The sequence below is a fragment of the Labeo rohita genome, chromosome 17, assembly GCF_022985175.1.
Source record: "Labeo rohita strain BAU-BD-2019 chromosome 17, IGBB_LRoh.1.0, whole genome shotgun sequence".
In the NCBI taxonomy this organism is placed as follows: domain Eukaryota; kingdom Metazoa; phylum Chordata; class Actinopteri; order Cypriniformes; family Cyprinidae; genus Labeo; species Labeo rohita.
In genome coordinates, this window is record NC_066885.1 from 839015 (window position 1) to 856608 (window position 17594).

The 17594-nt window shown below is 28.6% G+C and overlaps 1 protein-coding gene across 2 annotated transcripts in view; it reads left to right on the forward strand.

Moving 5' to 3' along the window:
- Window positions 1-17594, forward strand: part of eif2ak4 (eukaryotic translation initiation factor 2 alpha kinase 4) — a 66223-nt gene that overhangs the window by 2135 nt on the left and 46494 nt on the right. For both annotated transcript variants that reach the window (XM_051132597.1, XM_051132598.1), the window contains exons 2-13: window positions 3647-3762; window positions 4187-4289; window positions 6209-6382; window positions 6579-6659; window positions 8214-8356; window positions 8439-8539; window positions 9209-9363; window positions 11384-11919; window positions 13570-13685; window positions 13770-13924; window positions 16641-17068; window positions 17144-17216. In XM_051132597.1, the coding sequence (XP_050988554.1) occupies window positions 3647-3762; window positions 4187-4289; window positions 6209-6382; window positions 6579-6659; window positions 8214-8356; window positions 8439-8539; window positions 9209-9363; window positions 11384-11919; window positions 13570-13685; window positions 13770-13924; window positions 16641-17068; window positions 17144-17216 (2181 nt within the window). The remainder of the gene's footprint in view (window positions 1-3646; window positions 3763-4186; window positions 4290-6208; window positions 6383-6578; window positions 6660-8213; window positions 8357-8438; window positions 8540-9208; window positions 9364-11383; window positions 11920-13569; window positions 13686-13769; window positions 13925-16640; window positions 17069-17143; window positions 17217-17594) is intronic.

Sequence of the window (17594 nt, forward strand, 5' to 3'; positions counted from 1 at the left end):
TTACTTCAAAATGGCGGAAAAACCGGGCCCCGTAGAGTGAATCTGATTTTTTAGGCTTTTTATCGCCTTGACCTAAGGATTCCAAATATCAAATTTTTTGAGTCTACGACAAACGGTCTAGGAGCTTATGAGCATTTTTGCATTTTTGATCACTGTAGCGCCACCTATAGGCCGATTGGGGCGAGGCTTTGGATCTGAGTAGCGGTCAAGACGACTACGATCTGACCAAGTTTCAGCTCTCTAGCCCTTACGGTTTGGGCTGCACGATCAGTTTTAGGGAAGAAGAAGAAGAAGAAAAAAAAGTCAGGACAATTACAATAGGGTTTCAGCACTACATGCTCGAACCCCTAAAAAGTGTGAAGATAAAGAGAAGATAAAGTGAAGATAAAGTGAAGATAAAGTGAAGATAAAGTGAAGATAAAGTGTCCCCAACTAAGCAAGCCAGAGGCGACAGCGGCAAGGAACCAAAACACCATTGGTGACAAATCCGGTCTCTGATGACATTCAGGGCTGTAGAGGTCGTCTCTAGGTGCTGATCCACCGTCTGGGCTGGGTACGGACTGGATCCGGAGGACTGCAATGATCATCTGATCTGGATACGGACTGGATCTGGTGGTTAATGTGACCTCGGAATAAGAAGGAAACAGACTAATATTAGCGTAGATGCCATTCTTCAGTACATCGGGTGTTATGGGAAGTGTTCCCGGTTCCAGTTGACCTAATTAGTGCAGCCTAACAATCCTTTAACGGATTTGAATTATAAGAATGTGGATTTGTTATGTGTAAGCAAGGTTAAAGAGATGGGTCTTTAATCTAGATTTAAACTGACAGAGTGTGTCTGCGTCCCGAACATTGTAGGGTAGATTGTTCCAGAGTTTGGGCGCTAAATAAGAAAATGATCTGCCGCCCGCGGTTGATTTTGATATTCTAGGTATTATCAAATTGCCAGAGTTTTGAGAACGCAGCGGACGTGAGGGACTATAATGCGATAAGAGCTCACTCAACTACTGAGGAACTAAACCAGGAGTAAAAGCCCTTTCACACCATGAAAGTGAAATGAATACACTCATGTCTGTGCAGTTGGATGGAAGCATACGGGTGGCAAATCTTATTTTGTAATGGAATATGCAATGGCAGTGCATTTCTGTATTTTAATGTACATTTTCCCTTAGAAAATCAAAATTCAATTAAATAATTTACACTTGCCATTTCCTACACTAGTTTTAACATGCAAAGACATTTTAACAAACATGTATTACCCAAATTGATTAAATATGTTTAACATGTCCAAGCAAAAACTGTAGCAAAATTATCATTTAAATGCTATTTTTCCTAAATGCATTTAGAATTACGGGTGGGACAATTAGGATTGCGTTTTGAAAATGAAAATGCAATTAATATAATGTATAATTAAATGTTATAATTGTCTTTTCATTTTCTTTTTGCACTAAACACTGCACATATCTATGGAAAAACTTAACTTTAAATACAGAAATGCATTGCTGTTTTGCATATTACATTGGTTAATAAAATGGGATTAAATACATATAGAATACATATATATATGTATGTGTGTGACCCTGAACCACCAAACCAGTCATAAGGTTTAATTTTCTAAATAAATAAGCTTTCCATTGATGTATGGTTTGTTACGAACAGACAATATATCAAAATCTGGAATCTGAGGGTGCAAAAAAATCAAAATATTGAGAAAATCACCTTTAAAGTTGGTCAAATGAAGTTACTAATGAAGCATATTACTAATCAAAAATTAGGTTTTGATATATTTACAGTAGGAAATGTACAAAATATCTTCATGGAACATGATCTTTACTTAATATCCTAATGATTTTTGCCATAAAAGAAAAATTGATAATTTTGATCCATACAATGTGTTGTTGGCTGTTGCTACAAATAAACCTGTGATACTTAAGACTGGTTTTGTGCTCCAGGGTCACATTTGTGTTATTTAACATTTAATTTTTGCAGGTTTGAGTCATATTCTGAGTTGGATTTTGCTGTTTTTATTCATTTTGAGGAATACTCAATCTGTTTTTGTGCAAGTGGAATGAATGAATACATGAACACCTCTTCACTTACTCCTGATTTCTTTCAACATGGGGACAGGAGAGCTTTGAAAATGAAAAAACAAAGTAACTTGTGTACTTTTAAAAAGTAACTCATAACAAAAAAAAAGTCATCTGATTACGTAACTCACATTACAACACTGTGTTATGCTGTACTGTACTACTGTCTGGTTAAAGGAGAAGTCCACTTCCAGAACAACAATTTACAAATAATTTACTCACCCCCTTGTCATCCAAGATGTTCATGTCTTTCTGTCTTCAGTCGTAAAGAAATTATGGTTTTTGAGGAAAACATTTCAGGATTTTTCTCCATATAATGGACTTCATTGGTGCCCCGATTTTAAACTTCCAAAATGCAGCTTCAAAATCTCTAAACGATCCCAGACAAGGAAGAAGGGTCTTATCTAGTGAAACCATCGCTCATTTTTTTTCGGGAAATAAAAATGTGTGTACTTTTTAAGCACAAAAGCTGGTGCAGCACAGGCTCTGGGATGCGCGTTCTTGAATGATTTGCTCATTTTGAACGAACCTTTAATGTGACTCGGGAAGAACGAGTCGTCTCGGGGAGTGATTCGTTCAGTCGCACATATGCAACATCCTATTAGGTTCTGTACTGGAATTAGTTCACCTGTTTTTCGAGTGGTTCGTTCATCTTATGGGGCGTCACGTGATGAACGAACGACTCAGACCCGAAAACTTGTCAGATAAGAGGTGAGGTGAGCGAATCATAGACTAAAGACCAAGGTCAACAATGAATGAATCTTTTCTGTTTCTTATAGCATTATAGTTTTGTCTTGTTTGTAGTGTGATCAACGTTTGTGTAAGCAGTAGATGTGTTCGGGAAGTAACGTAACATTTTAATTATATTTTGCTAAAATGAACGAAATGACTCAAAAAGATTCGTTCATTTTGCTGAATGAGACTCAGGTCTGAGTCGGTAAAATGATCCGAACTTCCATCACTACTACGAATCACGTCTGAGTTCATCGTCTGTGTACTCCAGCTTGAAAAGGTAGAGTATGTTGAAAAACTCCATCTTATTTTCTCCTACAACTTCAGAATCGTCCGACATCGTTGCACCTTTTTGTTTGTAAACAGTGTTTGACTTACTTGCACTTTCTTAGTCTTTGCGTGTTCGCTTTGTAAACACTGGGTCTGTAGCTCCGCGTGATCTTCCGTCATGATTCAATAGTACGTGAACACGCATCCCAGAGCCTGTGCTACACCAGCTTTTGTGCTTAAAGTATACACAATTTTATTTTTCGAAAAAAATGAGCGATGGTTTCACTAGATAAGACCCTTCTTCCTCGTCTGGGATCATTTAGAGCCTTTGAAGCTGCATTTAAACTACATTTTGGAAGTTCAAAATCAGGGCACCATATCAGTCCATTATATGGAGAAAAATGCTGAAATGTTTTTCTCAAAAAACATAATTTCTTTACGACTGAAGACAGAAAGACATGAACATCTTGAATGACAAGGGGGTGAGTATATTATTTGTGAATCTTTGTTTTGGAAGTGAACTTCTTCTTTAAAGTGTGTATGTGATGTGTTTGTAGGTCAAACTTCCTCCAGAGGTTTATTTGTACCTGCGGCCGAAGGGACTCAGTTACGGACAGACCAGTTACGTCTCAGTGGACCTGGAGGTCAAATGTCCACCGACATATCCTGATGTGTGAGTTTTTAATATCTTTTATATGTCAAATTCATATTTATTCAATCAGTGAGATCAGAATACTGTAGGCTGTTCCAACAAAATCTTAGTGACATTAATGATTCACATTGTGTTTACTAATGTCTTATTCTGTTTAAAGGTGGATTCTTTTGTTGCGTCAATACTCTGCGTGAAGTATACAAATTATTCAGCAGGAATGAAATGTAATGTTAATGTTCAAGTGACACTTTTTAATGTTTTAATTTGGTTAACAAAACACAAGTGTGATACAAGCACAATATTTCACTACAAGCCTGGGCCAAAGGTCATTTGTACAGGTTATAGATTATTTTAGGGTTCAAACGTCTCTAAAGATGCTTATTTCTGGTCTACACTAAACCATACATGATTTCTCAGTTGTTGTGTTTTCATGGTTTGTCATCAGGCCTCCAGAGCTGGATCTGAAGAATGCTAAAGGCCTGTCTCACGACAAACTACAGCAACTCCACACGGAGCTCAACAAGCTGGCCAAAGACAGATGTGGAGAGGTGAGATGCTCACAAACACCATTTTCTGCAATATGCATGCATATACAGGACTGGTCAGAGGTTTGGAATAATTATGATTGTTTAATGTTCTTGAAAAAAGTCTCTTCTGCTCAACAAGGCTGCATTTATTTGATCAAAAGTACAGTAAAAATAGTGAAATATTATTACAATTTAAAACAGCTGTTTTCTATGTGAGTATCTGTTAAAGTGTAATTTATTTCTGTGATCAAAACTAAATTTTCAGCATCATTACTCCAGTCTTCAGTGTCACATGATTCTTCAAAAATTATTCTGATATGCTGATTTGCTGCTGTCGTATTGCTGCTCAATTATTAATAATGGTTCTTATTATTATCAGAATAAAAAAAAAAAAAAAAAAATATATATATATATATATATATATATATATATATATATATATGTGTATGTATATATATATATATGTATATATATATATATATATATATATTAGTTAAAATTTTATAAAATAGGCCAATGTTATTTACTTCAATGCGGTGAAAATGTGTAATCTTTATTAATTTAATTATTTGAATAAAATGTAAATATAATAATAAAATAATTAAAAAATGGGCCCATATTATTTACTTTAATTCTGTGAAAATGTGAAAATCTTTATTAAAATAAAAATTAAATATAATATAAATATAATAAGAAACTATTAAGAAATTAGGTCCATATGATTTACCTGAATGTTGTGAAAAATAATAGTTTATAAAATATAAATTCTAAAACATTAATATTATAAATATAATCTAACAATATAAACTCAGAAAAGGCAGATATAATTTACTTCAATGCTGTGAAAATGTGTCATCTTTATAAAATTAATTATTTAAATATTATGTAAATATAATAAAAAAATAATAAGAAAATAGGCCCATATTATTTACTTTAATTCTGTAAAAAATGTGTAATCTTTATAAAATTAAAGATTTGAATATAATGTAAATATAATAATAAAATATAAATACTATAAATGAAACATTAATATTATAAATATAATAAAATAAGAAAATAGGTCCATATGATTTACTTGAATGTTGTGAAAAATAATAGTTTATAAAATATAAATACTAAAACATTAATATTATACATATAATCTAACAATATAAACTCAAAAAAGGCAGATATAATTTACTTCAATACTGTTAAAATGTGTCATCTTTATAAAATTAATTACTTAAATATAATGTAAATATAATAAGAAAATAGGCCCATATTATTTACTTCAATTCTGTGAAAATGTGTAATCTTTATAACATTTTTTAAAAATATAATATAAATATAATAATAAAATAAGAAGAAAATAGGTTCATATGATTTACTTGAATGCTGTGAAAAGTAATAGTTTATAAAATATAAATACTATAAATAAAACATTAATATTATAAATATAATCTAATAATATAAACGGAAAATAGGCAGATATAATTTACTTTAATGCTGTGAAAATGTGTAATCTTTAAAAATAATTTATTTAAATATTATGTAAATATAATAAGAAAATAGGCCCATATTATTTACTTTAATGCTGTTAAAATTAATAGTTTATAAAATATTAATACTATAAATACAACATTAATATTATAAATATAATATAATAATATAAATTCTAATAAAATAGGCCCATATGATATATTTCAGTGCTGTGAAAATGTGTAATCTTTATCAGATTAAGTATTTACATACGATGTAAATATAATAATAAAATAGTATTATTATTTACTTCAATGCTGTGAAAATGAATAATGTTTTTATATAATTATTCAGATGTAAATATATGATGTGTAAGTGAGTAGAAAGTTCAGAAGGTGCTGCAGAACAGGACGAATCTGTTTCACACGGTATTGCTTTGTGATGTGTGTGGTCGTATCTTTATCTTCCTCTTCCTGTTTCAGGTGATGATCTACGAGTTGGCGGATTTCGTCCAGGGTTTTCTGACGGAGCACAACGTTCCTCCCTCGAGCTCCTTCCACGAGGAGATGCTGAAGAACCAGCGGCGTCAGCAGGAGCGTTTGGCTCTGGAGGAGCAGCAGAAGATCGACCAGCGCCGCAAACAGGAAGAGCAGATGGTGTGTGTCACTTCCTCTTGTGCAGTTTTAAACCGTCCTCTTCAATTATTAAAGAGCAGCTTTGATTAAAGGAAAGAAAAACAGCTCCATCACTCTTTATTGTTGTTTTATAAATGCATGTTTTATTAATATCAGTGCTGTAACTCTTTATGGTTCAGATTGTTTTTTTTTCATGTTCATTATTTCTCTCCCACAGCAAAATGAGATTCTTGCAGAAATCCAGAGGAGGGAGGAGGAGAGACGAGAAGAAAGGAGAAAGAAAGAGATTGCCAAACTGGTGAGATCTTTGTTTTTAGTTTTCTGCAATTCCAATTATTTGCCATAACCATCGCAGTTTAAATTGCAGTCCAATTATAGGCAATTTAAGTACTTAAAGAAATGCCATAACGTGCAATAATTTGTCTTCTATCATACAAAATATATGATATTATATTGTCTTATATTATATTAAATAATATTACTAATTACATAAACATTAATTTTCACAGCATTTAAGTAAATTTAAGCCTATTTAATTATCGTTTTTAATATTATTTTATAATTATATTTAATATAATTAATTTTATAAACATTAATAATTTGCACTGCATTAAAGTAAGTCATGTAATGTATTATAATTATTATATTATTTTTGTTATATCATTTAAATAACTAATTGTATAAACAATATAAATGATCACAGAATTAAAGTGTTATTTATTACTATATTCTGTTTAATTATAGATTTTTTTTTAAACATTTTTAATATATATATTTTTATTTTATATTTTTTATAAATTTGAATAATTATATAAAATACTTTTTCACAGCATTGAAGTAAATTACATAGGTCTATTTTGTTAGAATTCTTACTATATATATTTTAAAATGATATATTATTATTATTATATTATATATATAGTTATATTTAAATAATTATATAGATGCACTGCATTGAAATCATGCAATGTATTATAATTATCATATTATTTTGGTTACATCATTTAAATACCTAATTGTATAAACAATATAAATTATCACAGCATTGAAGTTTTATTTATTACTATATTCTTTTAATTATAGATTTTTAAAACATTTTTAATATATATATATATTTTTTAATTTTATATTTTTAAAATATTTATATTATATTTGAATAATTATACAAAATAAATTTTCACAACATTGAAGTAAATTACATGGGCCTATTTTATTATAATTTTTATTATTACATTTTAAAATGATATAATATTATATTATAGATATTATATTTAAATAATTCATTATATAAACAGTAATTTGCACGGCATTGAAGTAAGTCATGTATTGTATTATAATTATTATATTATTTTAGTTATCTCATTTTAATAACTATTTTTATAAACAAATTATCACAGCACTGATGTTTTATTTAATGCTAGTTAAATTATATATTATTTTTTATAATTTTTTTATATTTATATTATATTTGAATAATAATCTAAACTTATTTTTCACAGCACTGAAGTAAATTACATGGGCCTATTTTATTTTAATTCTTATTATTATATTGTAAAATTATATATTATTATATTATATAATTATTCTAATATTTATACTTAATAAATTACATAAACATTTTCACAGCATTGAGGTAAATCATGTGGATCATTTTATTATCATTTTTATTATCGTATGATACAATTACAAGTAAAACAAAAATGTTACGTTTGCATTCCATCATGAACAAAACCTAATTAAATCATTAATTGCAATTATTTGCATGACAGTTATTGGTTGGCACAGAATTGCTGATGTAATATGAGCACGTCAGTAATGTATTATTGTATTATTGTGTGACTGTGTGATTCAGGAGCGTCTGGAGAGCGCCGCCGTCACCGTCCCGCCTGCTTTAGAGAGACAAGCTTCAGCCTCGTCAGGGTCACCGGTGGATCCGTCTGACGGAAAGAAAGCGCTGATGAACAGACGCCGAACCACATCCAGCAGCAGACACAGGTCTGGATCATTAAACACACACACACGTCACCGTTTATATGTGATATGACATCTGACGTGTGCCGTTCTTCTCGCTTCCCAGGCGAGACACGTATAATGAAGATAATGCACGGCAGCAGGAAGTGCTTCACTTCAGCAGCAGCTTCCTCGGGGAGGTCGTTGTTCACAGAGGAAAGTGCATAGGTAAGATCGGTGAAATATCAGCATTTGACAGTTTTCTATGATGTTTGTCAATGGTCACATGACATGCAAGTAAAAAATATTTTTATTAGTTTTATTTTAAAATAATATATTTATTTTATTTTATTTAATTTTTCATTTTTATTTGATTTTTTTTTTTTTTACATTAACATTACATTCTTGTATTTTTATTATTATTATTTTTTATAATTCTTATATATTTTGTGTATTTTAGTTTGGTTTTAAAAGAATCTAAATTTTTATATTAAATTTATTGTAATTTTACTTTTTTTATTATTTTATTCATTTTTAGAAATTGCTTAATATTGATGTTTTTTAAATTATTTGATAAAAATTACATTCTCATTTTTTTTTTTTTTAAGTAATTTTAGTTTTATTTTATTTCATTTTTTTTTAAATAATTTTTTCATAGTAGTTTACTTTTTTAGAAATTATTTATTTTCAATGTATTTAATTTAATTATTTTTTTAAATTTAATGTTACATTCTTATGTTGTTATGTTTAAATTAATGTGTAAAATTATTTATGTACATTTTTTATGATTTCATTAATTATTAGCCCAGATTGGAAAACCCTGAAGTAGTTTCTCTACACTTTTTAAGATTTCCTGCTGGATGCGGATGTAGTTTGTTATATCTTTCTGTGTCTCAGGTGAGAGCGAGCGTCTGGGCCGCAGTGTGTATTACGCTTTCAATTCCACCTCTGGAGATTTCGCCGTGGTCTACGAGTGGATCCTTCGCTGGAAGTCAGTTGGAAAGTTCTTCACCACTCAGGAGAAAGAGAAAATAGAGAAATGCAAAAAACAGGTAGAGAAGTCAACAAATCATGGTTGATTTTTAAATATCTGATATAAAATAATAGTTTTATAAAAACATTCAAACACAGGCACAGTTGATAAATGCATGAAATCACCTGTTGACTGTAAAGCAGATTTTATTGGATTATCCTGCATTAAATGATATTAGGCAATAGCAGGGCTGGGCGATTTTTTTTTTTTTTTTTTTTTTTTTCTGATTTTATTTATTCAAATTTAATTAACATTACATTTTTAGATTTTTTTTATAATTCTTTTATTTTTGTTTTATTTTGAAAGAATCATTATTTTGAATACATTGTAATTTTACATTTTTATTATTTTATTTATTTTTATAAATTGCTTACTTTAGTTTTTTTTTTTTTAATTATGTAATAAAAATTACATTGTCATGTTTTTAATCATTTTAGTTTTTTTATTTCATTTTTTAAATTATTTATTCATTTGTAGTTTTAAATTTTTCATTTTTTTATTTACTTTTTAGAAATGATTTCTTTTTAATTAATTAATTAATTTATTTTTTTAATTTAATTTTACATTCTTATGTTGTCAGTCGGAAAGTTCTTCACCAGTCAGGAGAAAGAGAAAATAGAGAAATGCAAAAAACAGGTAGAGAAGTCAACAAATCATGGATGATTTTTAAATATCTGATATAAAATTGTAGTTTTATAAAGAAATTCAAACATAGGCCCAGTTGATAAATGCATGGAGTTTTTTTTTTTTTTTTTTTTTTTTTTTTTTTTTTTTTTTTCAATTTTTTATGTTTTTATGTAGCATTTTTTATGTAGTTATTTCTTAACATATAATATGTATAAGGCGAGTTTGTACAAGATGTAGTTGTAGTTCATGCATCTTTTCTGCAAAGATATTTAACAAGTGATTTGTTTACAAATCACATTTATATCATGTTGACAACTTCATGTTTGGTGCACTTGGAATAGAAGTTTCTTTAACTAAAGGGTTAATAAAAAAAAAGTTACTTGAATCATGTTGTAGTTACATTTTTAAGTTGACTAATTAAAAATCATAAAAAAAACATTCTGAAAAATCAAGATTTTAATTTTTTGCCATATCTCCCAGCCCTTGGCAATAGTTTTGTTCAGAAAATAATTCATGGACATTCTTTAAAAGCCTTTTTAAAAATTAATAATTACAGTTTTTAAATAAAAATTGTTTTTTATTTATTTATTGTTATTTTTATATTATAAAAAATATTTATTTTATATTTTATAAATATTTTATATTTATATATTATATTAATTATTTTATTATTAATAATATTAAATGAAAACAAAAAAAAATCATATTTACTATATTTTAATGTTGTAGGGAAGGTATTGTTTTTTATTGTAAAAAACTATAAAAGTATTGTTTTTTTTATTGTAATAAGCATTGTAATTTTTAATATATTGATTATAATATTTTAGTTTTATAAAGATATTAATACATAGGCACAATTGGTGAATGGATAAAAATGTCTGACAATAAGGCATATTTCACTGGATTTTATTCAGAAATATTCATGGACATTTTTCATGGATTGATATTTTTTCTTATAATTGCTATATTTTTAATATATATAATTTTTTTATATATTTATATTTACATCATTTTTATAATGGATTTTTTTTTTTAAGGTTTATAATTATTTTAATTTCTACTATGAGTTTAGCAGTTTAGAGTTTTGCTGATATAGCAATAAATGTGACCCTGGACCACAAAACCAGTCGTAAGTAGCACGGGTATATTTGTAGAAATAGCCAAAAATACAGTGTATGGGTCAAAATGATCCATTTTTAGGTAAAGATCATGTTCCATGAAGATATTTAGTAAATTTGCTACCGTAAATATATTAAAACTTAATTTCTGATTAGTAATATGCATTGCTAAGAACTTCATTTGGACAACTTTAAAGGTGATTTTCTCAATATTTAGATTTTTTTTTGCACCCTCAGATTCCAGATATATATTTATATGTAAATGTAGTTATTTTTTTTATAATTTGCTTTCAGATCCATGGTGTGGAGAGTGAGCTGAACTCTCTGCTGAAGCTCAGTCACCCTCATCTGGTTCACTACCAGGCGCTGAGCTGCACGGAGCGGGACGACTGTCTGGTGGTGGATCTGCTGGCCGAACACGTTCCCGGCTCCAGTCTGGCACGGGTCCTGTCCGGCGGCGCTCCGGTGCCCGTCGATCAGCTGCGGCGTCACGCCGTCCAACTAGTGAGTGTCCTCGACTATCTGCATGCTAACTCGGTCGTGCACAAGCAGCTGAACCCGTCCTGCGTGCTGCTGGACTCTCAGGGCGACGTGAGGCTCGCAGACTACAGTCTGGCCAAGCGTCTGGCCGACGTCTGTAAGGAGGACATCTTCGAGCAGGGTCACGTGCGCTTCAGCGAGGACGCGCTGCCCACGCGCTTCGGGAAGAAGGGAGACGTCTGGAGTTTAGGGCTGCTGCTGCTGGCGCTCGCTCAGGGTCGGGAGGTCAAGGAATATCCCGTAACGCTCCCGTCGAATCTGCCCACGGACCTGCACGACTTCCTCGACAAGTGAGTGTGAAATAAATCCTAATCTAATCATGACAAACTATATACTATAGATTCCTAAATAGGAACAGTAATAGATTAATTTATGACAAGAGTGCACCTTTGTCACTAAAAAATCATGTTTTACTAATCATCATAAATGATATATTAATTAAAAGCTTAAAAACTCTAAATTCATGCTGAGAAAATTTTTTTTTTTTAAATTGGACATTGCATTACCATGGAAATGGTACCTCAAAATCATTACAAAATGTATTGGTTAATGAATTATAGCAATTTAAGTTTGGATAGTGAACTATCAAACGGTTAACTTATTTTAGTTATTTTAAGGTTATTAGTTATTGAGTTATTTTAAAGTAATTTATTAATTCAAGTTTAACTTTCTTTTATTTTATTCATTTTAGAAATGGTTTCATTTTTATTTTTTATTGATTAATATTGGATTCTTATGAATATTTTAATATGTTTTTACTCATTTTAGTGGGTGTTCTGTTTTGATTCTTTGATTTTAATGTTATGTATTAATTATAATTTAGAATGTATTATTTTAATCATTATTAGAAATTTTGTTTCTATTTTTTATTTTTAATTATTTAATTACTAATGCATTGTTTTTAGTAACTTTAGTGATATATAATAATTGTAGTAGGTGCTCTATTTTGATCTTTTGATTGTTAGATTTTTATTATTTAATTAATTTTCTTTTCAGAAATTACTTTTTGAATTATTTAATTAATCGAGTGTCTTATGTCGATTCTTTTCAAAATTATTTATTCGTTTTAACCTTACGTTTTTATTTTTGTTCACTTTTAAAAATGATTTAATTTAGATTTAATTTTTAACGGTTTAGTTAATATTAAATTCTTATGTTTTTTATAATTATAGTGTTTTACTTTGATTCTTTATTTAAAAATTATTCAGTCATTATAATTTGTATTTTTTTTATATAATTGTGTTCTTTTTTTAGACACTAATTTTTATTGTTTTATTTTGATTCTGTTATTTTTTTAATTATTTATTCATTATAATTTGACATTTTCATAATTGTATTCATTTTTAGACATTCATTTTGTTTTATTTTCATTTTTTTTATTTTAAAATTATTTATTCATTGTAATTTGACTTTTATATAGTTGCATTCATTTTTAAACATTATTTTTATTGTTTTATTTTGCTTCTTTTATTTTTAAATTATTTATTTATTGTAATTAAGATTTTTTTTTCAATTCATTTTTAAAATATTTCAGTATTTAATTTAACATTCTTATTTTTTATATTTTAGAAAGTGTTTTTATTTTTACTTGTTTTTATTTTAATTATTTATTTACATTCTACATGATGATATAGTTATAAAAGTTATTGGGAAACCCAATAATTTATAATTAATTAATTTAATTTTAATTTTAATTTTTATTTTTATTTTCACAAGTTCACAATTTTCTGATGTTGATTAATGAATATGACATTGTATTTTCTCTCTTTTAGTAAATGTTCTATATTAATTTTTATTTTATTTATTTTAATTTTACCTTAATTATTAACTAAAAACAAGGTTTTTTTAGATACAAATGCTCTGCTGTGTATGAACGATCTGTGTTTTTTCTGTAATATGATGGTTGTAGCTGTATTTATTGTGTGTGTGTGTTTGTGCAGGTGTGTGTGTCTGAATGACTCTGATCGCTGGCACGCTCATCAGCTCCTGGATCATTCGTTCCTGCGTCCTCCGTCGCCCAAGAGCGTCGCTCCGAGTCAGGAGTCCAGTCCAGAAGGTGAAACACGCACACAAACACACGATGAGTTTACATGACACATTACACGTCTCTGTAATGAGCCCTTCACGTGTTGCTCCTCAGACACAGGCCTTGATTTCGCCTCCACGGTCGTCCCGCACAGTCACCTCCTCAGCGCCCCCTTCAGTACGGAGGTGCAGAAGCAGTTCTCGCGCTACTACAACGAGTTCTCAGAGCTGCAGCTGCTCGGCAAAGGAGCTTTCGGTGCTGTTATAAAGGTCAGAAAAAAATAAAGTTACAAAAATGTATATTTATGTAATTTATAATTTTGTTATGCATCTGCACCAAACGTAAAACTAATTTTGAACTTCAATAGTGTAACATAAAAAAGCTTATTATTATTATTACTAATATTATTATTATATATGTAATCTCATAAATCCCTAAACTGTAATGCTAATTATTATTATGATAATAATTAATTATATCAAGTAAAAATGGAAGATATAATAGTATAATTTTGTTATACATCTACATAGAAAATAAAAAAATATTTTGAACTGCAATATTTTTAACATATGATGTTTATTAGTAGTAGTAGTAGTAATAGTATTATATTACTTTGTATTTTCTTAAGTAAAAATAATTTAATATAATTTATAAATTAGTTTCCATTTAAATAAAAATTATTTTAAACTTTAATATTATTAATCTTGAAGTATTGTTATATTATTTTAAATTAAAAAAAGAATAATAATTTATAATTAAATGCATGATACAGTTATGTATCTGCATGGAAAATAAAAACAATTATTATAAGTCGTTATCATATAATGAAACTATTATTATTATTATATGTATTATATATTATGAAAAAATATGTATTTTATAATCTACATGGAAAATAAAAAATATTTTGAACTGCAGTATTTTTAACATATGATGCTTCTTATTAGAAGTATTATAGTATATTAGTTTGGATTTTCTTGTTAGGAATTTTTTTTAATATAATTTAGAATTTAGTTTCCATCTAAAATAATAAAAAATATTTTTTAATTATTTTAAACTTTGATATTTTTGATTATTGTATTATATATTGTTATATTAAATAAAAACATTAATAATAATTTATAATAAAATGTATGATACAGATATGTATTTACATGGAAAATGCTTACATATGCTTATTATTATAAGTATTATATTACTTTGTATTTTCTTATTTTAAGTAAAAAAATCTGATAATATAATTTATAATGTAGTAATTATTTAAAACTTTGATATAAATCTTAAAGTATTGTTACATAGTATTATATTAAGGGGAAAATGTTTAATAAAATGTATGATAAAGTTATGTATCTGCATGGAAAATGAAAAAATATTATAAATCTGTATCATATAATGAAATATTATTATTATTATTATATTATATGTATTATATTATATATTATTAAGTAAAAATATTTATTTCATAATCCATATAGAAAAAAAATATTTTGGACTGCTTGTTATTCTAAGTATTATTTTACTTTTTATTTTCTTATTAAGTAAAAAATTATTTAGTAATAAAATCATAATTTTGTTTCCTTAAAAAATATTGTAAAATGATTGAGATTTTTTTTTAATCTCTTTTAATTGAGATTAAAACTTTGACATCATAAAACTTGAAAAGTATTGTTATATGTTATTATATTAAGGAAAATAATAATAATAATAATTTAAAATAAAATGTATGATACAGTTATAAATCTGCATGGAAAATAAAAACAATTATAAATCTTTATCATATAATGAAAATATTATTATTATTTTTTATGTATTATATATTAAGTAAAAATATGTATTTCATAATCTATATAGAAAATAAACATTTATTTTGAACTCATTATTATTAGAAGTATTATATTACTTAGTATTTTCCTATGAAGTAAAAAAAAAAAAAAAAATTATATATATATATATATATACACACACTACCGTTCAAAAGTTTGGGGTCAGTACATTTTTATTGTTTCTTTTTTTCTTTTTCTTTTTTTTTTTTTTAAGAAATTAATACTTTTATTCACCAAGGATGTATTAAGTTAATAATTAAAAGTTTATTAAAAGTTAATAATAAATAATTTACATTGTTATAAAATATTTATATTTTGAATAAACACTGTACTTTTTAAACTTGTTATTCATGAAAGAATCCTGAAAAAAAAAATTACAGGTTCCAAAAAATATTTGGCAGCACAACTGTTGATATTATCCAACATTGATCATTCTAATAATAAATCCGCATATTAGAATGATTTCTGAAGGATCATGTGACATTTAAGACTGGAGTAACAGCTGATAAAAATTCAGCTTTTCATCACAGGAATAAATTCTATTTTAAAGTATGTTAAAATAAAAAACATTATTTTATATTGTAAAAACATTTTGCAATATTACTGTTTTTTTCCTATATTTTTAATCAAATAAATGCAGCCTTGATGAGCATAAGAGACTTCTTTCAAGACTATTACAAGTCTTACTGACCCCAAACTTTTGAACGGTAGTGTGTGTGTATATATATATATATATATATATATATAAAATTTATAGTTTATATGTAAAGTTTCTATTTTTTTAATTACTTATTTAACTTTGATATAAATCTTGAGAAGTATTATTCTATTATTATAATAAGGAAAAAATAATAATTTATAATAAAATGTATGATACAGTTATGTATCTGCATGGAAAATAAACACAATTATTGTAAGTCTGTATCATATAATGAAAATATTATTATATATTAATAAGTAAAAATATGTATTTCATAATCATTTATAATATAATTTATTATGTTTATAATGTAGTATTTAGTTTAATGGCACAATAGCACAATGGCAATGCTGATATTTAGTCTTAGTTTGTTCTTTCAACTGTTTTATTTTGGTAGAAAATATCTAAGATATGTGTAAGTTGGTTTGTAAATGTGCTTATTTGTCTTTCCTCCTCGTTCAGGTCCAGAATAAGTTGGACGGTTGTTATTACGCGGTGAAGCGGATCCAGGTGAACCCGGCCAGCAAACAGTTCCGGCGGATCAAAGGCGAGGTGACGCTGCTGTCGCGACTCAACCACGAGAACATCGTGCGTTATTACAACGCCTGGATCGAGCGGCACGAGACGCCGGCCACCGGAGTCTTAACCAGCGACAGCTCCGAGGCGTTCAGCACCCCCGAGCGACCGCAGCGACCCGCGGCCCCGGCGCGCCGTAACGAACTGGGTCTGATGGACAACGTCGAGGACGACGCGCCGCCGCCGGCGCTCGCCAGCTCCGTGGAGTGGAGCACCTCGCTGGAGAGATCGTCCAGCGCCAAATGCAGCGCTGCAGACTCCACCGACGATGAGGAGGATGATGAAGAACAGGATGTGTTCTGTCCTTCCTTCCTGTGAGATTCTGCTGAGACTGTGTGTATAACGATGATGAATGTTTGCGTTTCTGACCTGCTTCTGTTTCCACACAGACCTCCCGACAGCGACTCGGAGAGCGACATCATCTTTGACAACGGCGACGCCAGCAGAGACAGTTTGCTGCAGGTCGGACCCTTCTGCTGAAAATTTACTGAAAAAATGTCTATCATTTATAATCTCATGCATTTGGATAGTAAATAAAAATCAGTTCTTCCACACGATGCCATAACAGACTAATACAATCACATACAACAATCATTTCTCAAATATTTATTACTAAATGTTTCCATCTAACATGTATTTTGAGCTGCAGCTCGTCATATTAATGGAGTGTTTCACTAGTTAGCAGTAAACCGGTTACCACACCTCAATATGGAGCAGATTTGTACGGAACCCCTTAAGGGACATGGTGGTGAAAAAAATCAGAGTGAGTGAAAAAAAAATTCAGGGTGGGAGGAAAAATATTTTTCAGATTTTTTTTTTTTATGTTCCCTCGCAAAACTT